The sequence below is a fragment of the Chelonus insularis genome, unplaced genomic scaffold, assembly GCF_013357705.1.
Source record: "Chelonus insularis isolate UGA/USDA-ARS -01 unplaced genomic scaffold, ASM1335770v1 contig_128_pilon, whole genome shotgun sequence".
In the NCBI taxonomy this organism is placed as follows: Eukaryota; Metazoa; Arthropoda; class Insecta; order Hymenoptera; family Braconidae; genus Chelonus; species Chelonus insularis.
This window is the reverse complement of record NW_023276368.1, coordinates 504,619-530,426: the sequence shown is the minus strand read 5'-3', so window position 1 is coordinate 530,426 and position 25,808 is coordinate 504,619. Positions and strand designations below refer to the sequence as shown.

Sequence of the window (25,808 nt, the reverse complement as noted above, 5' to 3'; positions counted from 1 at the left end):
GAACCAAGGTTTCTTGAAATATATATTTAATAACAAGCTTAAAAAAAATAAGTTTACTTTCTTTTTAGAGAAAAAAAAAAGGTGAAAATACCATAAGTCCTTTTAAAATACTACGAACTTTAAAATCACTAAAAATTTCGACGAAATATGAGGTATTAATACCCCAAGTAGAGAAAACAGGTATAAAAACACACCAATAGGTCTTCTCTTGTGTTTATAACTATGTATAGTACATAGAACAAATATTTCTCTACCTTGTGTGTTTTCACATAAATACAGGTGTTGTTGTGTGTTGGTATGGTTCTTGGAAATTCTACTCTTGTCGCTAGAGAGATAGGCTTCGAAAATTGGCGCGCGCACATTTCTTACTGTACCGGCAGACGTAATACAAGCATCTCATCGTGTAACGCGTCAGCTTCGTTCAGTCTTGCTCCGACTTTCGTGTCGCGTGGTTTAGTATGTAAAATTATCTCTCTTATTTATTTGTCACGTGATAAGTTCAACGATCATTCAACACGCTAAAGTTTTAGCAATTGTAAACAACGCGTTTACTGACATAATATGGAATTGTGTAATAATTAAATATTTAAAGTGTTGCTTAATGAAGTGAATAAATACAAATTCGGTGCGCAATAAATATAAAAGCTATAATATTGTTGATTATTTTTTATATTTAAAATAAATTTGTTTAATTTTTGAATGAAATTATTTCAATGTTAGATCATTAATTAAGGTCAATTTTTCCAAGTGTAAAGTCGTGACCTTGAGTGTAAAATACGCGGACTAATCTAAAATCAACAACTTGGTAAGTGTGTACATTTTTTTTTTTTTTTATAGAAAATAGTGTTCACGTCGTTCGCATACTTTAGTACATTCTTATAATTTTATTCCAATTGACTTGTTTTCATTTTTTTTTTTTAGTTTTTACTTTCTCAATCATATCATTGTATGATTTGCATATTATGCCTTCAAATTTTTTTTTTTTTTTTTCAATATTTTTCGTTATTTTCTCATCCGGTCACACCGGTTTGGTATTAATGGAGTAGAGAATAAAAAAAACTAGAAAATAGAACTCTCATATATGTGACATTGTGCTCTCGTTTCACATATTTCTTTTTCAACAACATATGTGTATAATACATACATAAATGTACTCATAGCTGATCTATTTATCAATTTTATTAATTTTTTTACATAGGAAAATTTGAATAAAAAACTTAATCTTTTTATTAAAATTGGAAAATAAATTATTTTGTAACTGACAAAAAATTTGAATTAAATTTTTAAATAATAAATGTTGAGGAATAAATCATTATAATTGATAAATCTAACTCAATGATTATTTGTAGTTATTTAATTTGATGTCTTGATATATCAATTTAAAACAATAAAAAATATAAATAAAATACAGAGTAATAAGATGAGCTTTCTTGTGTCACTTGCAATATATTCTTTCTATAAAAGGATCTACGTAAATGAGAGAATACATTTTGTTCAGATGCAAATTTATATCATGAATAAACTCATGTGTCCATGTCAATTAAAAGTACCCTTATTGAGAGAAAGAATTGCAAATTTAGAAAAATATTTATGCAAACTTTACGAAGTCAAATAAATTGATTACAAATATTTTATACATTCCACAAAAGATAAATATTTAAATAAATAAAAATACAATTTACAAAACAAAAAATATAAAGCTTCTATGATACCATTGAAAAGCTATAAAGAACATCATTTAGATTTAATAAAAAAATAATTAAACATGAAGTTGTTAATAACCACTTAGTGGAAATTAAAGTGGTTTTATTTTCGATTAAATTTCAAAAAGAAAAGAATACTCTTTTAGCAGAGCGTGGTTTCGATCCACGGACCTCTGGGTTATGGGCCCAGCACGCTTCCACTGCGCCACTCTGCTTGATGAAAAGCTAGGATTTAAATCCTTTCAAAGGATTAGTGTGCTATTTTATATCAAATAATAAATATTTGACTTATTTAATTAATTGAAATATAGAGTTATTCATATTAACTCGAGAATACTCAAATATTACACTTCAATTCCATGGTCTTTGAATAATGTATTCAAAATATACTCAGCAACGAGCTACTAATTGGCAAAGTTTGTTCAGTAATGTTACTCATATCAAATATGAGGAGAATTACATCAATTATAATGGTCAGCAGTAATAATTGATTAGTGTGAGTACTACAAATGATTACAAACAAGACCTTTATTCACATAAAATTGACTTTGAGAAATGAAACTTGTATTGATAATCAAATCAGGGATATTTATTATTTAAAAAATCAAGTAATTGATAAAATAACTGATTCATGAAGCTTATAATTATTAATTGTAAGTTAGGAAATTACACTAAAAGTGGCGCGGCTTCATTATTAGCTGTAGTCACGCATACGTTAAATTCTAATTACCTTCTTTACGATGCGCACGAACGTCAATCGATGAATCAAGATTGTACGAGGTCGTAGTCACTGTGCAACTCGTAAAGAGAAATACACTACATATGCATCCGTGTCTTGAAGTTACAATATCTGAGATCTTATAGAGCTTTGTGCAACGTTCTAACCATTGTCAAATATTACGAAACGATGTCTTGAAGATATGTTCATTACAAATAAACACTGTAAAATAATTAATTAATTATTTAAAATAATTAAATGCTTCTTCTTGTTATCAAAGTGTATATACTTCATGCATCAAATTACCTAGTAATATAAACGTCTATGTACGTGATACAAAATATAGTACATGGTAGTGGGTAGACATTGTTTCTATGAATATCCACAAGTCATTCATCAACCAAGTTAAAAGTCCGCCTCTTTACTTGTGGCTGATAAATAAACTCTTCAAACAAAATTGTTTTATTCAATTATTACATTCCTATTATGTAGAATAATTTTAAGAGTGAATTAAACTTCTTATAATTTCATTCAAGACAAAATTTTCCAAGTCTCACTTTGGGTGAAAACATTAAAATTTTATTCTGATCTTTTTATGCTGAATTTTGAAGAAAGGATGTAACAACAGTATTAAAAGCAAGCAGGCCAAGACCAGGTTGAAATCCATATACAAAATTCAAAACAGGATGAGATTAGAATTTAGTTCAACATCGATCTTGCTATACCAGTGTAGAATCAGGATAGAAAAGATGAAATCAGATGGAGCAAAGTGAAATAAGTATTTAATAAGTATGAGATAAAATCTATTAGGATAAAATCCACGCGTTATTTCTTGACTTGAAAATGGATTTTCTTGTGTATCATATAAAAGTGACATCTTGCCAGCTCCACTCTTCCTGTAAATAATTACAGTCGTTATAGAAACAGATTTTAATCTTATTCATTTTCTTATTACTGATTTATTTCTTTCAAATCAACTACAATTAAATATTTATTATCTAAGATAATTAAAAAAAACGAGAAAAAATAAAGTTCTTGCAAAAATTTTATTGAACTATTTTGAAGTGTTGCATTTGAGTATTTCATGAGAATTATTATAACTACATACCAGGCATACTTGTTACTGTATGAGTGTGAACATCGTTAGTTGATAATCATTCTTGCGATATTATAAATTGACGAAAAATTGTAAACTGCAATCAACCATTTCCAGTTGAACTTATTATTTCTTGATAAGTTATAATCCATCAATGTCAAATGGTCAAACTGTGAAAGAACCTGTAGAGTTCATAATCTCTTCAATTTTATCACTCGTAAAATTGTGCTCTTAATTGAAGTAAAAAAAAGAAAATTACCAATTAACTGCTTGATATCAGGTATATCATTTATTCTTTAGGTGATCAAAATCCATTTTCTCAAAGTCATGCACTCTCTTTGTTACATCATGTATGGTTAAGTATGGGTTGATGAAATCGAACTCAATCCTCGAAGTCCATAAATAACTCGACATCAAACTAAAGGAAATATTAAACAAAATGATATTAATAAAAAATCAATAAACATCTATATTAATAATGTTAATAATAAAGGTGAAATTGCAGTAGGATGAATGCTCGTAGGAGTAAGTTTTTGATCTAATGTCATGATTCGTGACTCACGTGGATACCATTTATCATAGTAGTTACAAAGTCTATTTATTTCTAATATATTCCATCTGTCAAGTCTTTGAGAAATTAAATATACATAAATCAAGCAGAATCTTGAATAATATCTTGAAAATACATTTTATTAATTATAAAAGTTTTCTCATTTAGAAAAAGAATTATAAACAATAACTTTCATATCTTTCTATAATTATACCTTTTCATTTGTATATGTTTTATTAATTTAATGAAAATTTAAGCAACAACCTGAGATGAATAAATGATATGCTACCTATAGGAATAACTCTTGGTATATATATAGACAAGTTTGTTATGTAGGTATAGTGAAATAGAACACTTGAACAAGTTCAGTAACCTGAATGCTGTACAACCAATTTATTTCATATAATATAAATTTTAATCAACAAAGGATTGCTAAATATATTAATGACATTGTGAATGACTATAAAATTGATATTATCCTGTGGTCTATTGCTACTTAATGAAACATCAAAAATTACATTGAATTTAATCAACTTATTACACACATACTTTCATTAGTATTATTAATTGAAACACATATAATAAATGGAATTATCAAAAGCTATTTCCGTTAATAAATCCTGTCGATAGGTGAATATAATACAATGAAAGAACCATTTTCCGGTGAAATAACTTTGATCACAAATCTATACTTACGTCACATTGGACAATTGATTTTTGGAAACAATGGTGAAGTCATTTTCCTTGATTTATAGAGTAGACTATGGAGAGAAGCTGAGGGAACATTGATTTGTTAAAATCTACATACTGTTGCAGTCTAATCTACTGGTATTATTCAGTTATAAAGGATTAACATGATAATAGTGAAAGAAAAGAGTCCAGAGATATTATGTAAAGTTGAATCAAACTCTATAGAAACTACTAATGTATTGCAGGACTTCATTATGAAGTTCATTGTACTAAATTTTATTAATAATTGAAAATTTTATCTATTATTTTTCTTTCTATCAATTTAAATCCTTGAAATGTTGAATCTTAAGATGAAACTTCTCATGGTAGAATAATTTAAATCTCATTTCATAGTCATTCTTGTTTGAGTTATCAGAAAAAATAATTTTTTCTTTAATTAACTAGGTATTTAGAATCTTGTTAGTTTGTAAGATTTTTAAAAAGACCGTTACCATCTCTATAAAGTACCGTTATGTCTTGTCTTTCCATATATCTGAAAAAAAAAAAAAATCATCTTAATGAAATATTTACCATCAAAGACTTAAATTATAAATAAATGAATAATTAAGATAAAATGTGAAAAAAAAAAAAAATTATGACAGCAGAAAAATAGAATTTAATGCGTCAGAATTTATTAAGCTGATTACTTTTTATGTTGCTTAGTCTAGATGGAATGTATTTTTTTATTTCTGTAAAATGATACTAAAAAGTTTTGTCTAAGGATTGAAATAAAACTGTTGGAGCAAATAATAGTTTTACTGTTGAACTACTACCAATGTCGTTGATACTCAAAACTATCATTTAGTCAGTTTTTTATCGTTCTTTACCTACGCTATTTCCGTTGACCCTAAAGTATAGGTAATTTATTTTTCAACGCGGGTCCACGTGGGCTTGGCATCACATTATGAGACTGTGTAAATGACCTGTTATGTAGGTGGATGCCAACAACATGATGCACAAAGATCGAGCCTAAGACAAAAATGGAAGTAAATATTCATTTATCTTAAATTCATTTGACATTTAGATATTTTATTATATATTTTAACTAAATATTATTTAAATACAAACCTTTTTTAATAAATTTTACTATAAAACTTTTTTTTTCACCAATATTCATAATGTATGAATATTACAAGTGATTTCTTATCTACCTTAAACTCAACTCCATTCTATTTCTTTTACTCTGTCATTTTTGTTTCCTCCAGTTTCCTTTAGTAAAGTTTTCTCTTCAATGATAATAACACAAAAAAAGCTATGGGATCTTGGAAATAGAAAAGTTACCAGGCGCCAGGCAAGTTTTTGTATGTTACTTATCCGATTCATCACAGATGATTGATTCATCTTTTTAAAAACTAACCTCAAATTATTTCATTTATATTAAAATTTACTATTTTCATTTTCATTTTCATTTTATCCAAGTAATACCAACTTTGCTTTTATAGCACAGTATCTTTCAGTTAATAGTAGCTAAGAAAAAAGATCTGATGGCTATCGGTATTACAATAAAAGGAGAATTTTTGTCGTTTCGATTCGCTTCACTCGTTATCTCTACTCAAGATAATTGAAGTAGGAGAATGAACAGAGGTGTGGACGAATTAAGAGCAAGTAAGGAAGGAAAATAAAACCAAAAAAAAAAAAAGAAAAAAAAGAAAGTAAGTAAGTAGATAGTGAGAAAAAAATCTCCATCATAGATAGTTGCACTTTTTAACTTGTTTTTTCTTTTATTTTTATTTTAGGTATTTCCATATAAAATAATCTGATTTAGTTGAATAAATTCACCTGATATAAATAAAAGTGACGAAGAAAATAAAAGGCTCGTTTAGTAGTCAATTAAATGTACAGTGAGGAATTGATTATGGTCAAAGAATGACGAGTCTGTCTCATCGTTGTTGGGAATGTGTATCTTGTGTATGAAAACGATTGAAAATAAGATGAAGATTCTTGCTAACTGATTCAGTGTAATTAAATAACTGTGAAATGAAATTATAAAAAATCATAGGATAAATAAAATATCAAATGAATGATTAAGAAAAAAGGATACTTTCGTTAATGATTAAAGAATGTATTGAATTCCAAATGGATATTATTTTTATTAAAGTGACATTGAAGAGAATAGTATGATAAAATATTCTTTGATAACAAAAATAAATATAAAAAAGGAGTATAAAGATGCATACACATCATCTGATTAGGGTGAAATTTTCTAAACGAGTATAGAAGAAGAACGATAAAACATAGCTATTATGTTTCATCCTAACCTGTTATCTCATTTCCTTTTGCATTTCCAGAGTATCTGCATTACGTCAAACATGACACTACATATAACACAGGATAGCTTTAATTATTCAAGGGTGTAATATCGGCAGATGTTGGCATTCTGCTTACTCAATATCATTCTTATCATGAGTATGATTTTTTTCTTTTTCATTTCAAGCCATCTGGGGAGATGAAATTTTCTCTATTTTTATCGTAATAAATATCGTGCATTTGCATGGTATTTTTTATTTTGATAATAAAATATTTTAAACTGATTTATGGTAAGATTTGAAGTAGTAAATTATATTATGATATTATAACAATGATACAATCGAGGTCGAGTTCATGAAGTTGAAGGATCAGTTAACTAACGTCATAAGTTCTTGACCTTTCTTCTTCTTAGTTTTCTTCTTTTCGTTTTTATTTAAATTTTTTACTTATAAATATCATACTTTATATTTTTTGTCTCCATTCTTGACATTACAATGGAACCTTCTTTTTTGTACTTCATTTTTGACATCAATCCTTCATATCAAAAGTATTTTATAGCTCATCATTTTTTTTTCTCTCTCTTGCTTATCAAAAAAATGTGTAATAAGTAATTTTATTGTTGTCAATTTTTTATCTTACTTATTTCCTACACTTTCCTTCATTTTTTTTTTTTTTTATTTTCAACAAAGTAGTGACGAGTCGTTAGACGTCCTACACATCAAGGAGCAATACTAAAAGCAATAATGTCACGTATACTGTACAGACTCATGTAGTAACTGAGATTGATGTCCGGATAGAGTTAGACTTAGCATAGCTTGAGGCTTTTTTACATGTACTCTCTACTATGTACTGTTGTGGGTTATTTTTAACATAACACTGTACCACCATATATTTGCATTTCTTTCGTAAGTCTTATTCTAATATATTATTTATTAATGTAATAATGTTTACGGTTTGGTATTGATAATAAATTAAAAAAAAAAACAATATCCAATAAATAATGATTGGATAACAACCATTACAGTTAATGTTGCAAAAAAAAAAATGTTAATTTATTACATAGTATATTATTGATTCAGGTGGTTTCAAAGTGTACTGAAAATAACATATACGACATGTTGAACATTAATTGATATTATTCTGGTAATCCAGAACGATTTAACTTGTAAATAAACGACACAGGATAGGAGATGTAGAGAGTAAACGATAAATTGGTCAGTGATAACTAATTTGCTGTCGAGTCCTTTTGGGAACTGACGTAGAGTTCTGTATGTGATCTGAAATAACTCCACGAAATGTTGCTGCTATTCAAACTACTTGAAATCGTATTTTTAGTTTTCTATTTTATTTTTTAAATAATTAATTGAATTTTACATCCTCTTCATGGTTTTTATCAGTCATTTGAAAAGAAAAAAATAATAAATCATTAAAATAAAATTTGTTTATTTATTTATACATAAAAAATAGCTGATAAATGAGCTTGATCTCAATGTGTAGGTACAGAAAATTATTCCCTACAGCGTTGGTATCTTTTGTGAAGCATCTTTAGCTCAATTTTGCGTGGACGTTAACTGTGATGTAGTCTCTCCAGGTAATTACTGTTTGTCAATAAATAAAATCCGTCAACTGTTGTATATTAACAGTGATATTATTTGGTTTAAAATTATCAAAATAATAATAATAATTATTTAAGAATGTAATTATGTGAGTAGAGATTTTTTTTTGCTAAATATAATGCAGGAACCAGCTAATAATAATTTGAGGGCATTTGCAAGAGTGAGCGGCAAGGTTAATATGATTGGATGATTAGCTTTATCAGTAAATTGACCAGTGACATAGGGCATTGAATAAATGAGGATATGCCTAAGCTGGGAACTGATGGTGCTACAATTGACGCGTTAGAAGGGTCCTCATTGTGTTAGATAGAAGTATGATGTCATGGTGTGAGAAATCAGTTGAAAGATTGAAATTAATACGTCTCTTTATCCTTAATTATTTTATCCACTGATATATATATCATATTAACAATTATTCTATTAATTATATACTCTTTTTTTATCAAATAAAGAAACAATTCAATTGAAAAAAATAATAAATATTTTTTTTTTATAGAAAAAGAAATTTGAAAAATTTTTTGTAAGAAAATAAAAAAAATTACTGGATAAAATATAAGATGATAAATAGATCGTGCAATGTTTCGGTAAATGTGTTCAGGTGGGTGGACTCATACTTTACTATGTGGGCAGTATAATTTACACTAGTACACATCTATATGTGTTACGCAAGAACATACTTCAACTTGTATGCATTTTTTTTGAATGATTATTTGGAACGGAAATACAACATTTCATTATTCTTAAAAATACTTTATAATTAAATTTACATTTATTATAAATCAAAATGTTTAATAAGCATTTAGAAATTAAATACTTGAAGTGTTTACAATTTTAAATGCCATACATAAACTATAGAACTCTGATAAACGTTTAGAAATGTCTAAAAGTTGATTAGAAAAAATGCTATTGTTTATTTACAGTGTACATCATTGTAAACATTGTCTAACCTTTTATAAGTTAGTTTTTTTTTAAAATTTGGATTTGTCGTAAAATTAATGTGAATAAAAATAAAAAATAAATGTAATGATGAAATAATGATTCATGTAATAGAGCAGACATTGAAGATATATAAAATAGTTGAGAAATATTGGCATTATTTAAGAGATTTATTTTGAGAAATATATGATGTACATCTGAGCAATGTTAAATCACACATGAGAGAACGTTTGTCTAAGTTGTTCGTTTTATAGAGGCTCAAAGTTGACTGACAGACACGTAGATAAGCTGAGAGTTAACGTTCACAGATTGTATTAACGGATTGCGGCCCACGGAGATCAGTCGCGTCCTAACCAGCGATACGAACTAAACCATTTGCTTTAAGCTGTCTCAGACTCATCTTCTCATGTTTTATTTTACGGATTATATTAGTTGCAGTGAAATTTTTCTTATTTTACTTCAATCAATTATTTATAACAAAAAAATGTTTATGTCTTGAATTATTATTTTTATTATTATCTGAAAGTGAACACATCAATTAAAATATTCAATGGCTTATTTTTATCCAGGTATCCAAGTATTTACTGTTTTATAATATTTTTAATTAATCAAAAGAAACGAGAAAAAAATTTTATTGCAGGAGCAATAAATTGTGGGATCAATTATCAATGATTTATGAGAAATAATGAAGACTTGGAGTACACTGAGTTGGCAAATAAAATCTCTTATCTGGTATATTTTGAATATATATATATTCTTTTCATCATGGTTATTTATTAATTTATGAACGTATTGTTAAAGATTTATTCGTATATGAGATATATTATTCCAAGTTCAGTGTCGGCATACGGAAACAGGATGTGCTTCGTAGTGAGATATACCATGTAGTTGATTATATGCAATATAACTGTATACAGTAAAGAGACGTAACATCGAAAAAAAAAAAGCAATCTAATCCTTTTATTTCCTGCTAAAGCTGTAGCAACCACCACCCGTCGTGGACAACATTTCACTATAAAATTTCAAGCTCGCCCACACGACAAGATAGGTCACACCCTCAACTTTCATTGTAGCTTATTAGATGTACCTTTTTTTTCTTTTTACTTTCTTTTATTTATATTTTTTTCAACTTGAATCAATTATAGAACAGTTAATTCAGTTACTTTATTCTTAATACCAATGAATGATGAATTTAAATTTTCAAGTTTTATATTTTATTGGTGAGGATGAATGATTAAAATTGTCCTGATTAACTAGAGATATTGAAGAAATAAAATAAAAATTCATTCAGAACCACGTGCCAAAGAGATGTGTTAGAAATGTAACTTTGGTCTTTGGCCAAGTTTTTAAAAGAAAAGCTTGATAAATTTATGACTGTAAGATGAAAGAATCAAAAGAAAAAAAAAATTCTCATCTACTTCACGTGGGATTGGAATTTTATAATAATTTTGTACGATAAAAGAAGTAATGAATAAAAATATTTTATGATTACAGATATCATGAAGACGTGACACAAACTATCAGAAGTGGGCAATAATCACTGAAAAATTAATTTAAAGATGGCAAAAAGTGCAGAAAGATTACCTGGTAGTTCAACTAGAATAAGGACACGTGATGATGGTTGTTGTTCAGTGAATTTTCTTAAATATGTTCTTCATATTTACAATGTTGTCTTATTCGTAAGTAATATTTCAAAACTAATAAATAAATATTTTAATATCAATGCTAAGTTATAGAGATGGCAATCTTGTAGTTCTACCAATTAACTTCTTTTCCCATGAGAAATTTATGTAACACATAACTAGACTTGCTAGGTAGAGGTATTATTTCGTTATGCATATACTACTCTCGCACGAGCAGTATTCTAAAACTTTATTATAATCATTACGTTAACAACTCAATCTGCACGTGCTACGTATATTAATTGTGTGAATACTAAATTTAAAAATAAAAATTCCAATTAAATTAATATCAACATCTCTTTGCATCATTTTATAATTTACATTCTAAATATAGATTAAAGAAAAAATTAATTGCTAATTATTCTTGAATAAAATAAAACTCTAATGGATATTTTATATGATGAAATGAAATTGGATATAATGTTGACTTCAATTTATAAAATTTTTCTTGAAATTTATAAAGTAAATTGTAGTTGTAATGGTAATGATAAAATAAATACAGCATCTAAAAGAAAGATTTCTTTTTCAAAATTTCATATCTTCTTTAGTACTTTTATGATTGTTTGTCGTCTCAACTGATAATACTTATTGTTTACTGTATTCACTAGCATTCTCTCTTTCCACGGCATCTCTACAAACAGTATGATGAACGAACGATGAAAAATTTTTTAGCAGTGCATAGAGACGAGTACTCGCCTAAAGCCACACAGCTTAGTACAACACATTTACTGTTGCGCGAAATACATAGTCTTTATGAAGTAATATTCATTGCGAAGGTTTTTTTGAAATTGAAAAAAATTTTTTTTTTCAATCTCATATTTTGGGTATATATATATATATTTTTTTTTAAAATAAAAAGAGCATTGAATTTGATTAAAATAAATATTATTTTTACTTTTATTTTGTGAACTAGAAAATAGAGTAACAAAAAGTGATAGGAAGTAATTACATGTCAATGTAAGTTGATATTTTTTTAATTAAAAATAGTAACTATTAAAAGAAATATCCTCTTACTAAATATATTGCTGTATATGTACAAGACTCGATGTCTATAAATTTGAAAGGTTTTAAAATAATAGGACTCAGTGTGAAAAAGATACTAGACGTTTAAATAAGAGCTATACCTTAGTTTATAGATTTTTACTTTCTTTTATCTTCTTCTCTCATCTGATAGAGTCTTTTAGTGATCACATGGGAATTTTTTAATTACTTGTTGTTCTATAAAAATAAGATATCCTCTGAAAAAAAAATAAAAAAATTTATTTATGAATGAACTTTCTAAAAATAAAACAGTTATAAATAATCACTTTCAGAAATAAATATTCATTGATTTTGTAGTGATTTTCGTTATTTCATTTTTAGAAAGAAAATAAAATAACAAGTATTTATGTTAATCAACTAATTTACTTACAAACATTAGTTTAATTATAAATTTAAAAAAAAAATTCAAACTCAGTAATTAACATTCTATTGATAATTAATTTAATGAAGTTAACTTAGAATAATATATGTATAATTGAATAAAAATTGATTGCATTTTGGGTTTCAGCTTTCCGGATTGGTTGTTGGTGGAATAGGAATATGGACAGTAATTGCAAAACACAGCTATATCTCATTAATGGCAACATCAACATACCCAATACTCGCATATGCTCTTATAGTTGCTGGAACTCTTGCAGTAATTGGTAGTTGGCTTGGTTGCGGTGGTGTATCATCTGAGAACAGATGTGTTTTGTTAATGGTAAGTTTATAAGTCTTTTGTTGGTGAAATCATGTTATTTATTCTTTAATATTACTTTTATATTTTATTTACAAATAATTTTAAATTATTTTGTTAAACTTGTAGATTTTTTGGCTTTGATTACAATTTTTTTCATAATTTTTACCATTTCTGTAAATTTTTTCTAACAAAATTTGTAATTCTTCCCGAAATCCAAGAGATGTCGAGTAAAACATTGCAATAAAATCAGAAAAAAATTTAATTTCTTGGAGAAAGACTTACCAGCACTGTCGACAATTTCATTTTCTTTCAGCATGCTTTTTGAATGCTTACATGTATTAAATTAGACAACGACATATCTTGTTCAATTTTTCAGTAAAAAGCTTTAAAGAATTGTATCTAAATTAAGAAATAAATAAAAAAGAGTCATGGATAAGAGAAAAATAATGATGAATATAATTTGTTTTATTTTACTTGAAACAAATAAACTAACTGTTGATACTCTATTCAAACTATTTGATATCAAATGCATAAAGCGAAATAAAATTGAACAATTATAAGTAGTTGCTCAATTTTTCAAAACATAGTACATTTACATTTATTTGATATTCAACAACAAAGTACAGTTGACTGGGGCACGAATTCCCTAAATTGGCGAATCGAACAATTCATCCTCTTTTTTTTTTTTTTTACAAACTTCTGTACGTGTACGAGAACGCGATCTCCTCATTACCTTATGCAAATACGCTTCCCGGATATGGTCGCTCACAGTAACATTCTGTAAACTAAAACAAAAAATAAATAAATAAAAGCAATTTAAAAATACTTACAACGATGGTATAGAAATTTTTAGGAACTGAAAAAAGGAAACATGAGAATTCCATTCTCGATCAAACCACGAGAATTTTTCGAATGTTATTTTTTATTCTGTTTTATTGAAATACTTTAAAAGTAGAAAAAATACATAAAAAATTCATTTTACTCTTTTTTGATCATATTGTAATTACCAATACCCCTGACAGTATCATGATGATTAAAGAAATCAATTAACTCAAAGAAATAATTGAAATAAATTTAAATAACTATCATAAAAGCTATTGTATATTTGTACACATATATTATTTTCAAGATATTATCCAAGTCATATACGTTGTTAAATAGTCACGTACTCCGTGTCATTTTACAATTTAAACTTAAGAGAAATACAATTGTAATTTAAGTCGAGAAATATTACAATTGATGTTGCTTTTGTTATTCAAGTATAGTTGAGTTTGTACTATTGTGTATATGTAATAAATATTATATGATAAAATAAAACACATTCTACTTTGTTTTCAGTACATTTTCGTTGTAATGGCTGTTTTGGGATTAGAAGCAGGAGTTGGAGTATTGGCGAGATTACACGAAGAGCAGGTTGGTCCAGAACTAAAGGAAACTTTGAACCGCACCTTCCTCGAATATTATTCTGTGAGCTCTCGAGAAACCACAGCGATTGACAAAATGCAGATAGAAGTAAGTAAAAATGATAAATAAAAAGAAAAGGATTTATCACTTAATTGACTGGTATCATTTTTTTTTCAGTTTAGATGCTGTGGAGCTCATAGATTTGAAGATTGGTTAGCAAGTGAATGGTATAAAGATGAACAAGTACAACGTGATGGAAGTTTAGTACCCGATAGTTGTTGTAAAACTCCATCATTATATTGTGGACGACGAGATCATCCATCAAATATTCAATACACAGTAATTATACTTTATTATAAACAATAGTTATTTTTTTACTGTTAAAACAATTAAAGCAAATAATACACATTTTTTTAGTTTAAAATTAAAGCCATACCAATTTTGGTATTTGTAAAATGAAACCTTTTGGATAAAGTACTCCAAAAAGATTTGATTAAATTCATGACATTGCTGGAGAGCCTTGAAAGTTGATTAAAAAATCAATATTTGAAAATTCTTTGCTCAAATTGTTTAAAGCAAACATTTTTTCCAACATAATTGAATATTATTTGTTTCAGGGATGTATATATAAATTTTTGGAGACAACGAAAGAACATTTAATAATATTGGGAGCTGTTGGACTTGGTTTATCTGTTCTAGAAGTTTTTGGTGTTATTCTTGGTTCTTGCCTTTATATAAAACTACGCCACGATTTTGATGACTGAGACATAATTAATTACGCAATTGATAATAATAATAGAAATACATGGTGTAAATATACAGAGAATTCTAAGTCTGATATCAGTACAACATCAGAGTAACGATAAACAACTAATTGTTATATAAAAGATTTTAAATAATCGTTTCTCTGTCTATTTATTCATTGTAAAATAATACTCGATAACTAACAACTCTGAAAAAAATTAATCATGTATGAGAAATTTACGAATGGATATTTTCAATTGGCTTTATTTTGTAATTGATGGAATTCCCATTGATATCATATTATTAATTCAATGCTCGTAAAAAAATTGTATTTACGATTCGACAGTCATAAATCGATTATATGTCACTTATTTATAAAATGAATATATTTTATAAGTGATTATTAAAAATAAATTGTAAGAGATTAATATAAAAATTGTACAGAAAAATATAGTTATAATATAATGTGTATTTATATACATATATATCTATATATTTAATTACAGAGCAAAAATGATTTCAAAAAAATATTTATCAAATTGAAAAGAAAAATACTTAATTATTAGAAACTTGTTATTTTATTTGAATAAATAAATTATAACTAAGTAAATTATCTATAATATATAGTAAAATAACAGATAATTTAATGCATGTGATAATTGACAGCCTATTTTTCATTTGAATCTCTGATAAATTATTGTAATATGCTTATATAGTTGAAAGATAGGTATTTTAAAATTTTTATAAATGTATAAAAGATAATATACATTATTGTGTTCTATTATGATATAAAATTTTATGAAGCAAATTCAAATAAAATAATCTATATTTACCCACTGTGTAAAGAAAACAGATATTATTCAACTGAAATGGTTTAATTTGAGCAAATAGTTTAATGATTAAAGCATTTATTATGATCAAGAAATATTCATAATACATTATTATTATTATAGAATCAATATATTATATTAATTCGTTTATTTCTTCATCAAGTCTTGCTTTATAGAAATGCCAAAAGATAAATTCAGCCAGAATTGTTGATATAATACATTAAGATTGTTTCGACAAAATATACGTAAATTTTTTATACATATTTTAAGCTTATTACTGCCATATGAAATAATAATTAAATTTCATAAATGACGTAATAAAATTAATTCAACCTACAAAAAAATCAAATCAAAATACAATTATTTCCAGTATAAAACTATGGAAAATATTAGTGTATATATAATAGAAATATTTTTAATAGAACAAACAGTGCCTTAATGATTTGTAATTTATTATAAGACCAATTCTTTTGTTACTAAATAATTCAATCTTCTGTATTGAAAAATTCTAAAAATTTTCATCAGTATTTTTAGTTAAAATATATATAAAGTTATATATATATATAGCATTTTTAAAAAATTTTTTAATATTTATATGTTTTCTATGGAAATAAATAAGAATTATTTTATTACATTTATTTTTTTCCAAGTCCTTTGCTTGATGATAACTTTATATATGTATTGCAATATTACAGTTACATATATATATTATATGTTTATTATTATTATTAGATAATAATATATTAATACAAGTTATTGTCGTATAAATTATATTACTTATGTACATATCAAATATGTTATTCTATTAAATAAATATCGAAAAATCTGGAGAAACTATGTTTAGTATAATATCATTATTGATATTAATTGAATTTACTAATGTCAAATTTCAAAATATTTACTATTTTCAATTTTTCTATCTTATCCCTCAAACTGAATACTGGCTATTGTATGAAATTTTGGAGTAAACAAGATGTATTGACCACTATCATTACTCATTTGTATACGTATTTATTGTGCTGTGTACAGTTGTAATCTACCATCCGAAGGCTGATCACGATTAGAATTATATTCAGCCTCAGGTAATTTGTGATAAAAATTTAATTTATGTAAATGTATATTTAGTTCATAAATTATGATTTTATATAATTCTTTGTAGTTTCAGATTTTATCTTCATCATGTCTCAAAAAAAATCGAATCAAAATGAAGATTTTAAGCCACTGATACAGAAAGCAATTCACCATCAGGATACTCAGCGAGTAGCAAATCTCATCAAAAAAGCCTTGAGAAACAAGATTGACATAGACCTTACAGAAGAATTAGGACAAGCTGTTGCATTAGGTAATAAACATCTCGTTGAATTAATTTATCCTTTCTCTAGAGAAATTCCTAGATTAGTACCGAAAATAGCAATATTGAAAAAAGGTCAGAAATACATAAATTGTTTACAATTTTTACTGGATAATGGATTTACTATCAAACCAAGAGATCCAGATTTGAAAGTTTATATGCATACACTCATAAGTGAACAATGCGACAATGTTTTTATTAAATTGATGAATCATGATATTGATGTGAATCTAGTAGACGATCGGACTGGCTATTTTCTAATACATACAGCTTGTATAGCAAATCGAATGAAAATAGTGAAATATTTAATTCAACGAAATGCTGATGTGAATGCAAAAACTACAAGTAGTGATGGATCAATACGTCAATCTAAACAATTAGAAGGAAAAACAGCTCTTTATTTTGCTATTGAAGCATGCAATATTCCAATGATTAAATTTTTGTTAAAACATGGTGCTGATCCTAATGCCAGTTGTGATATATTAGCAGGTGCTGTTGTGAGACAAAACAAAGAAATAATTAGAATACTTTTGGACAATGGTGCTGATGTACATTTAACCAGTGAAGAATATTTAACACCATTACATTATTGTGTATCAGATCTGATACCCAATTTTTCTGATACTGCCAGAAGTGAAATTATCAAAATGTTTTTGGAAAAAAAAGCTGATGTTAATGCTGAAACACTGGATGGTAGAACTCCACTTCGAGAAGCTACTAGGAATGGATATGCGAAAGTCATAAAAGTTCTTATGGAATATGGTGCAAATCTTGATACCCCTAATGGTAACAATTTTAACTATAGTTTTAATATACACTAATTTAATTTATTTGTCAATCGTTCATAAATTAATGAATAATTAGATTTTCTATTGATGTAGAAATTTTTAGAGTTATTCATATGTCTTGAATTATGATAATAATGAAATTGTAAATTGATGTCGAATGTTTTTATCTATCAACTAATTATGTCATTTTAATATTTTATACGTATGATCGAATGTTCAGAAATAATTTTTTACAATACTGGATCTTACAATTTTATAAATTCGAATTATGTAAATCAATCATTTAATTCAAGCTGAAAAATTGTGCTTTTATAAAATGAAAAGAATTTTTTTAACCATTTTATTCTTCTGAAACATTAATAAAGATTTACATAAACTATTTTACTTGTTGTTTTTGAATTTTTAAATTACGTTCAATTAATTTTAGTTAGTTTTTTCAAATTTAGAAGTAGTGAAATTGGTTTGTATCATGAAGAAGGATCAGCTTTCGATAGCTTTAAAGTTTTTACTCTAAATCTTCCATTCCATTATGTGCAATTGGATGAAATTTCAATTAAATTAAAACATTAATCACTTCTAATCTACATAAACAGAAGAAAGTTTTTTCACAAAGATTTAAAGTAGAATAATTTTTTTAAAAAATAGATAAAAAAATTTAGTGGCTGATGTTTTCTACGAAAAAAAGTTCATAGAACCACAGTTAAAAATAATTATTTATTGAATAATAATTATTAAAACATTTTAAAAATAGACTATATATTTTTAAATTAAATATTCGTATCAATTTACATTTCTTGTTCAAGAAATAAATTTGGATAAAATCTCAATGATTCAATAGTATCATCTCTACAAGCTTTCCCATATTTTTCAGTAACTAGTAATCTTTCTCTAGCTAAAATGACTGAAATTCCCTCCGACTGTGCTAATTCTTCGGCTGTAACTGATCCTCTATCCCTTATCTGAGAAGAAGGATAATATAATTACTTATGCAACTGATATGCAGTAATAAAATCAAAATATTTTTATCAATCTTACCAATTCAGCAATACTTTCAATGACTGCATTATCATCGTGAGATCGAAGTTGAAGAACCATGACTCCACTATCAAAAACTCTTAAAATTAAAGGTAGATCCAATAAAGCTAATTGTTTACTAGCATTCAATAAATCTTCGGGTGATAATAATTCGAGTCCTCGTGCTCTATTAACTCGGCAGTAAACATCAGTCAATGTCATCATTCCTCCAACTTCCTGAAAATTATCTACTAATAAGATTTTTGTTTAAAATTCATTGTAGCAATATTAATTTACCTTAACAGGTTCTTCAAGAATTTGTGCCAGTTGTAGAGCCAACTGCCTAAAATATTCATTGCTACTTTTATATGCATCTCTAGTAACAGGATCATCAATTCCCATACTCATCAAGTAAGATTTAAATCTAACAGTTTCATCTTCAGTAATATCACCTTTTCTCTCCTGCAATAGGCTTTAAGAATTAGGAATATTTTTTTATGTAACTCTATTGATAAATTGTTTATTTTAAGAATTAATAATTACTCGTATTTTCGTAGATATAGTTTTAGATATTGATACCATATCTTTTGCCATTTCCATTAATTTTCTTAAATCTTGAAAAGCAATAGATATACTCTCATCAGTAGCTTTCTGTCTTTCTTGCAAACTTCTTTCAATTCCTATAATTCCTGTCCTTGTTTTGATCATTCGTTGTTGTGATTTATTTGTGTCAGCTGAACCAACTGATGTCAATACTGTCGATACTAGTGGAACAGTCTCCCATAATCTTTTTATTATGACGTCTGTCAATTGGGGTAAAAAACTTGAGCTTAAACCTTCTTTGAATGATAATTTTATATACATATGGATACTGTTATGAACTGGCCCAGGTAATTTGTCTACAAAGAATATCATATTAATTTAATTAATACATAAAATAAAACAAAAATGATTAAGCCAGATAATTACCAAGTGGAGGCTCTGATAAATGCAGAATAATTTTTTTACTTCGAGAGAAAAAACTATCAGAACTTTCTTCTTCAAAAAATACCACATATCGTAAAGACAATGACAAACAAACTTTTCCACTAGATATATCTTCAGCTTTTCCCCAAATAATCCTATGACTTGTAAGAACTAACTCACCATCTTTAAAATTAGTCTGTAAACAAAATTAGTTGTGGAATTGTTGAAAATTTTCATTGAAACGTCATGTGTCAATAACAAAAAAAAGTTCTATAATACCTTTGTATCTCCATCGTATAATCGAAGTGAAGGATCTTGACGGATGAAAATTTCATTTGGTAAAAGTCGTGATTCTGCATACTCAAATCTATCCATTACTAATTAAATTTAAAGGTTATGGTTTCTGATGATAAATTGAAGGCTAAAGTCACGGAAGCGACTGATTCCCCTTATCTATATAAAGAAATACATTGGATCGTATGTTTCTAATTTCTCCACGAATGAATGTTTTTACTTGAAATTTTAGTCTAAAATTGAATGTTATTCTACAATGCAGTGCGCTAGATAGAAATTGCGATTATCCAATTGATTTTTTTATTAGAAAATTAGAAAGAAAATTAAATAATTATGAATTGATTTGCCGCGCTCCAACACGATAAGCACTACAAGGTTATAAGAAGAAATTGTAAATTATGTATTTTCTATGTATATTCAGATCTTTTATGTTGTCTAGCACAATTCTCACCATTTTTGTAATTTCCAAAAAAATTCTTTCAGATAATAAAAGATGATAGATAATTAAGAAGAAATTGAAGCCCACAATTGGGGATCATTTTCGTAGGAAATTAGTTTCAACATATTCAATAGATGACAGCACCATAATCTCAATTAACCCCAGTAATCCAAGCATGGTGTACATTATTTGTTTACTATCACCATGACGTTTAACCTCTATAGCTCATGTGATGTAAGATTAAAACACTAAAAACAACTCCTCGACTCTTAAAATAAGATAAGACCGGAAATGGTTATAATTTCTGCATAAATCATGCTCGGATCATAAGTTTGACGAGTGCACTAGAAAGCTCTTACTCTCAGGAATCTATTGATATGCTTGTGGTCCATGTACCTCTCATAGATCGTGAGTTATCAGCGAAAAACGAAGCTATGCTCCAATAAAACATAGAAAAATCTTTAAACGCTCATAACTCGAAAACTAAGCGAGATACGGCATTTTTGACGGGGATATCCTATAGGGGGAGCCAAATTTTTTACTTAAGTCCAGATCTTTCATATGAGCCCTCGATTAATCCCGTAGCATCATTGGCATAGAAGTTATGCATATTTTTATGTTTTTCCGTTTTTCATGAATATCTCCTGATTTTACAAACTAAATATAATCAACAGCCAGTGTTTGGAAACCGTCTCGTCCCCCTCTTTTCGATGACGCCCTTTATTTTATACTCCAAGCATAATTACGATTTTTTGCATTTTTTGAGGTTAGAAAAGAGAATTCTCTGATTTTGATGATCCAGGATTAATCTATACGTTCTGATGCTCTGGAATTCGCAATCTAATTACCTACAATGAAAATTCCCTGCAAATTATCGCTCCCGTGTTACCTACTGAATTTCAGTTCACATTAAGTAAAGTCAGCCTAGAAAAATTTTCTGACTCAGTCCAGCTTTGAGTTCAAAAGAGGGTGAAATTCAGAAATTCAATTTTATATTTTACGTTTTTCTTTTGTCCCTACATGCGCTTTCAAATTTAGCGGCTTTCTTTCATACAATTTTCTGAAGCGATAACTTCTGGCCAGATAACTTAAGCTCTCGAGTTTACCGGCATGTCAGCCGAAACTAAGTTAGCCCAGGATTGGACATCTATACTAGTTTTTCTTCTTTGACATAACCTATTATGTGTTGTGCGTATTTAAATTAATATTTGTTAGAAAGAATAAAAATTCATGCATAGTAAATGATTGTTTTATAATAATAGTCGATGTTATTATAAGAATAATACACAACTGATTAATAAAATCATCAATTAATTATTTATTTTTCTAAATTATATTATTATCACATGCAAAAGAATATTTTGCGAAATCGGCATAACCAAAAAAATAGCTATAAAAATTTACAATTCTCGGACAAAGTATTAAATAAATAAGATAAGATGTCTTTATTCATGATACGATCCTTACGTAAAAATATACAATTATGTTCAAGAGTTCTTATAAATCAAGTAAGTAAATGAAAATCTTTTAATGAGTTAATTTTTATGCTAGCAATAAAATGTCATTGTTGTCACCAATTATTATTATGACTTAATTTACTATTTACTCGCGATCGTCTACTTCGAAAAAACGATTGTATATTTGACGTATTAACCTCATCATTATCAAATATTTCACTCCAATTAAAGTCTCGAATTTCATTATTTCTTATTAAACTAAACCAATCTAATGAAGTAACTTGGTCCTGATCTCTAAATACTTTACTCCAATTTGATTTTTCAACAATTACTTTCTTATCTGACACTATTGTATCAAATGCTGTCTTGTTACCGCGATTTGGAAATATTTGAGACCAATCCACATCGGGTGTTACTTTTGAGGATTCTATTTTATCTTCATTCAAGTCATCTGTTGTCTTAAAGAATTTTTCTTCCCAATCTTGATGCTTTTTCGTATTCATGATATTTTCAGTCGTTTTGTTTAAATTTAATAAAGGTTGGACAGTTGATGATAAATATCCTATTTCTTTTCCAAATTCTAAAATACTTTGCAATCCATCCACAAATTTTTTTGGTGGATTTTTATCTATTTTAAAAATATACATTAATGTTAATTATATTTAACTATAATGTCAAATAAAAAGTTCTAATGACTTACAATCACTAATACCAAAAAGGCAAATAGATAAATATTCTTTTCCATGTGGAATTGTTTGTGTGTACCATCCAGTACCTTCATAAACATTACCTAGGCCATCAACTAAAAAATTATATGCTATATCAGGTAAACCCTCCTTAGTCATTTGGTCTTCCTGTTATCAGTATTCAACATAATAATATAAATAGTTATTATAAACAAATAAAAATAAATAACTGAAGTAAATATACCTGTATTTTTTTAACTGCTAAACAACATTTTTCTGTTGAATTACATGCATTTGTTTCATGTATCGTAGTATGATAATATTTTATTGGTAAATGGAAACGTGATAGTGGTCTTGTTTCTTCCTGAGCATTCCATATATGTCTATACATTGTTATACGTCCTAAAAGGTGATTAAATGTTCGATTAGTAAATAATTATGAAAACGAAACATTTTCATAAATTATTTGCATCAAATCATTTAGTATGATGATATTCATTTCATTTTCTTATAATAAAAATTTACATACTTCCACTAATTATATTTATATTTCTTAATACTAAACACATTAACAAAAAAAAGTGTTTTACTGAATAAATCATTTTGTCATTCTATTATGATGTTGAGATAAAATCTACATACATATTTATAGTTAATAACCCCACTCAGATATAACATTTTATAATTGTTTAATTAGATTGACGTATTCTAACTTATACTTATATTTAACTATGTTTTTGATCTATCTGATAACCCAATAATAAGCCATAAATGTCTAATAAAAAACATTAAGAAAGTAAATTGTCGAATACTTTTATTACAACTGTAATAATATCTATCGTATAACATTATCATTCTTAAAGATTAGAATATATGAGACATGTGCGCTAATTTTTATCTTTTTTTCTAATAATAAAATACTCTCGTGTATATATAGATATTTAATGGAAATATAATTTGAATAAATTACTTAGTGAAGTGTGTGGCACCAATATTTCCATTTTTTTATGTTTATACAGATGTTCCATTTTTTTAGCAACAAAAAAAATTAAATTATGAACATTTATTAAACAGAAAAACATTCTTTATTCCAGGAACGTCAATTTACTTATACCAAAAGTGTAAAACAAAGAAAAAAAGATCCAGTGATTGTGGCTTTAGAAAAATTTAAAAATTTGATTGGTGCATCTAATAAATCACCGTTCACATGGAGGAGCTTCTTTATAGGTGGTTCCATTGGCGGTCTTTTTTTACTTTATATATTCTATTTGCAAGCTGAAAAAGATCTGAAGCTTGATAAAGAGCGTAGACGAGCACTTGGAAAGGCTGCTATTGGTGGAAAATTTGAATTAGTCAATTCCAAAGGAGAGATAGTGTCATCAAATGATTTTTTGGGCCAATGGGTGTTAATATACTTTGGATTCACACATTGTCCAGATATTTGCCCTGATGAAATAGAAAAGATGGTTTCTATTGTTGATAATTTAGGTGAGTTAAATAGAATGAATTAAGTAAATACATTTGTAATAAGAATAAGGTTAAGAACATTCTTATTGTGTTTTCGAATGTTTGCACCGAAGCAGTGCCAGTGTACAGTGCAAAACCGAACACTCACGGACTTATCCGAATTGTACCGAATACTTGCATGCTTGTATTTCAAAGTTAATGTCACATAACCAAAAAAAGTTTTAGTTGTGATAATAAATATTAGTTTAGATTGTGATACTATCAATTAAAATGATAAACGATGGATTAGAATTTTTTCTTTAATTAATAGATAATTGCACAAACTTACTTATCAATAATAACCTGAAACTTGAGGTTATGTATGAAGAAACGATTAAAATGAACATTTGAATGTTCGATAGAATTCGGATGAATTCGTGAGTGTTCGGTTTTGCACTGTACGACATTACAGATAAATTTAAAAATTTACATAATAGAAACATCATTAATAATTTTTTTCAATTTACTTAACAATAGAGAAGCAGCATAATTTTAAAATTCAACCAATATTTATATCAGTTGATCCTGAAAGAGATACACCTGAAGTAGTTGGGAAATATTGTAAAGAATTTTCAGATAAAATTATAGGATTAACTGGCACCCCAGAACAAGTTGCTAAAGCTTGTAAAGCATATAGAGTATACTTTAGTAATGGACCGAAAAGCAGTGATAATGACTATATCGTGAGTATACGTTCCTTAAAAAAAATAATTATTCAAAAATAATTTACTTCTAATCAAATTTTTAGCTTATCTTTGTGTGTAAAATAAATTCTCAACATTGCATTTATATCCTCATGTGAATAGAAATATATTACATTTTTCCGATGATTAATTTTATTTTTCATCGCGTATTATTTTATGTTTAAAAAATCGCTTTTCTCTATTCATTTATTGATAGTAATATTTAGTTTGAATATTAAAATTTTTTGTTTTATTTCTTGATCTTGTTAATGATTGGTATATTATTATTTTAGGTTGATCATACTATCATAATGTACTTAATCGATCCAGAGGGATACTTTGTAGATTATTATGGTCAATCGAATACTGCTGAACAAGTGATGGGAAGTGTTATTCTTCATGAAGCAAAACTAAATAAATTGAAAAATGGTCCATCATGGATACCATCTTTTATCAATACAAAAGGTGAAAGTAGTTTTACTTAATTATTTTACATATATAACTTATTGTACTCATTTGTTAATAACAAATATAATTGTAATACTGATAAATTGAAAAATTTAATTTTTAAATTACCATTACAGAGATAATAATGTAGAAAGTTTTTTTTAATATGAGTTTACATTAAATGTAGATAACTTTGTGATAA

General features: G+C 26.9%; 5 protein-coding genes and 1 non-coding gene across 11 annotated transcripts; 3 read left to right on the top strand and 3 right to left on the bottom strand.

Annotated features, from left to right (window-relative positions):
- The first annotated feature begins 369 nt into the window (after positions 1-369).
- LOC118068920 (CD151 antigen-like) lies at positions 370-15,602 on the top strand. 5 transcript variants are annotated; one of them, XM_035086681.1, is made up of 7 exons: positions 9,867-10,164; positions 10,236-10,327; positions 11,090-11,274; positions 12,827-13,018; positions 14,336-14,509; positions 14,579-14,740; positions 15,019-15,601. In XM_035086681.1, exons 3-7 carry the CDS (start codon positions 11,155-11,157, stop codon positions 15,163-15,165), a joined length of 795 nt encoding a protein of 264 aa, XP_034942572.1. In that variant the 5' UTR covers positions 9,867-10,164; positions 10,236-10,327; positions 11,090-11,154; the 3' UTR covers positions 15,166-15,601. The 5 variants fall into 5 exon arrangements, with proteins under 5 accessions (XP_034942557.1, XP_034942572.1, XP_034942580.1 ...); XM_035086666.1 differs by lacking the exons at positions 9,867-10,164; positions 10,236-10,327 and adding an exon at positions 370-805; XM_035086689.1 differs by lacking the exon at positions 10,236-10,327.
- On the bottom strand, positions 1,847-1,918 carry TRNAM-CAU (transfer RNA methionine (anticodon CAU)). Its single transcript has one exon. It is a non-coding gene; the product is annotated as a tRNA-Met (tRNA).
- Positions 15,603-16,949: 1,347 nt separating the features above from the next.
- On the top strand, positions 16,950-18,375 carry LOC118069290 (putative ankyrin repeat protein RF_0381). 2 transcript variants are annotated; one of them, XM_035087291.1, is made up of 2 exons: positions 16,950-17,057; positions 17,135-18,374. In XM_035087291.1, the coding sequence occupies exon 2, from the start codon at positions 17,155-17,157 to the stop codon at positions 18,145-18,147; it is 993 nt and encodes a 330-aa protein (XP_034943182.1). In that variant the 5' UTR covers positions 16,950-17,057; positions 17,135-17,154; the 3' UTR covers positions 18,148-18,374. The 2 variants fall into 2 exon arrangements, with proteins under 2 accessions (XP_034943182.1, XP_034943190.1); XM_035087299.1 differs by having other exon boundaries at positions 16,968-17,057; positions 17,141-18,375.
- Positions 18,376-18,809: 434 nt separating this feature from the next.
- Vps36 (vacuolar protein sorting 36) lies at positions 18,810-20,966 on the bottom strand. The gene is made up of 7 exons (XM_035086404.1): positions 20,840-20,966; positions 20,374-20,547; positions 20,098-20,290; positions 19,672-20,027; positions 19,426-19,590; positions 19,150-19,365; positions 18,810-19,073 (listed from the first exon to the last, which is right to left on the bottom strand). Exons 2-7 carry the CDS (start codon positions 20,467-20,469, stop codon positions 18,900-18,902), a joined length of 1,200 nt encoding a protein of 399 aa, XP_034942295.1. The 5' UTR covers positions 20,470-20,547; positions 20,840-20,966; the 3' UTR covers positions 18,810-18,899.
- A 1,216-nt stretch (positions 20,967-22,182) lies between these two features.
- Scox (Synthesis of cytochrome c oxidase) lies at positions 22,183-25,710 on the top strand. The gene is made up of 4 exons (XM_035086430.1): positions 22,183-22,335; positions 24,065-24,458; positions 24,954-25,159; positions 25,453-25,710. Exons 1-4 carry the CDS (start codon positions 22,267-22,269, stop codon positions 25,642-25,644), a joined length of 861 nt encoding a protein of 286 aa, XP_034942321.1. The 5' UTR covers positions 22,183-22,266; the 3' UTR covers positions 25,645-25,710.
- On the bottom strand, positions 22,219-24,074 carry LOC118068757 (uncharacterized). Its single transcript, XM_035086417.1, has 4 exons — positions 23,941-24,074; positions 23,215-23,372; positions 22,985-23,138; positions 22,219-22,912 (listed from the first exon to the last, which is right to left on the bottom strand). Exons 1-4 carry the CDS (start codon positions 24,050-24,052, stop codon positions 22,398-22,400), a joined length of 939 nt encoding a protein of 312 aa, XP_034942308.1. The 5' UTR covers positions 24,053-24,074; the 3' UTR covers positions 22,219-22,397.
- Positions 25,711-25,808: the final 98 nt, after the last annotated feature.

Bases quoted from the DNA above. Each gene is read 5' to 3' on its own strand.
- LOC118068920 (XM_035086698.1), top strand. From the start codon at position 11,155: ATGGCAAAAAGTGCAGAAAGATTACCTGGTAGTTCAACTAGAATAAGG. The intron at 14,510-14,578 runs GTAAGTAAAAAT...TTTTTTTTTCAG, and splicing joins TTGACAAAATGCAGATAGAA to TTTAGATGCTGTGGAGCTCA. The intron at 14,741-15,018 runs GTAATTATACTT...TATTTGTTTCAG, and splicing joins CATCAAATATTCAATACACA to GGATGTATATATAAATTTTT.
- LOC118069290 (XM_035087299.1), top strand. From the start codon at position 17,155: ATGTCTCAAAAAAAATCGAATCAAAATGAAGATTTTAAGCCACTGATA.
- Vps36 (XM_035086404.1), bottom strand. From the start codon at position 20,469: ATGGATAGATTTGAGTATGCAGAATCACGACTTTTACCAAATGAAATT. The intron at 20,291-20,373 runs GTATTATAGAAC...TTTTGTTTACAG, and splicing joins TATACGATGGAGATACAAAG to ACTAATTTTAAAGATGGTGA. The intron at 20,028-20,097 runs GTAATTATCTGG...TATTCTTTGTAG, and splicing joins TTTATCAGAGCCTCCACTTG to ACAAATTACCTGGGCCAGTT.
- Scox (XM_035086430.1), top strand. From the start codon at position 22,267: ATGTCTTTATTCATGATACGATCCTTACGTAAAAATATACAATTATGT. The intron at 22,336-24,064 runs GTAAGTAAATGA...TCTTTATTCCAG, and splicing joins CAAGAGTTCTTATAAATCAA to GAACGTCAATTTACTTATAC. The intron at 24,459-24,953 runs GTGAGTTAAATA...ACTTAACAATAG, and splicing joins TTCTATTGTTGATAATTTAG to AGAAGCAGCATAATTTTAAA.
- LOC118068757 (XM_035086417.1), bottom strand. From the start codon at position 24,052: ATGTTTTTCTGTTTAATAAATGTTCATAATTTAATTTTTTTTGTTGCT. The intron at 23,139-23,214 runs GTATATTTACTT...TACTGATAACAG, and splicing joins TAGCAGTTAAAAAAATACAG to GAAGACCAAATGACTAAGGA. The intron at 22,913-22,984 runs GTAAGTCATTAG...TTTTTAAAATAG, and splicing joins CCTTTTTGGTATTAGTGATT to ATAAAAATCCACCAAAAAAA.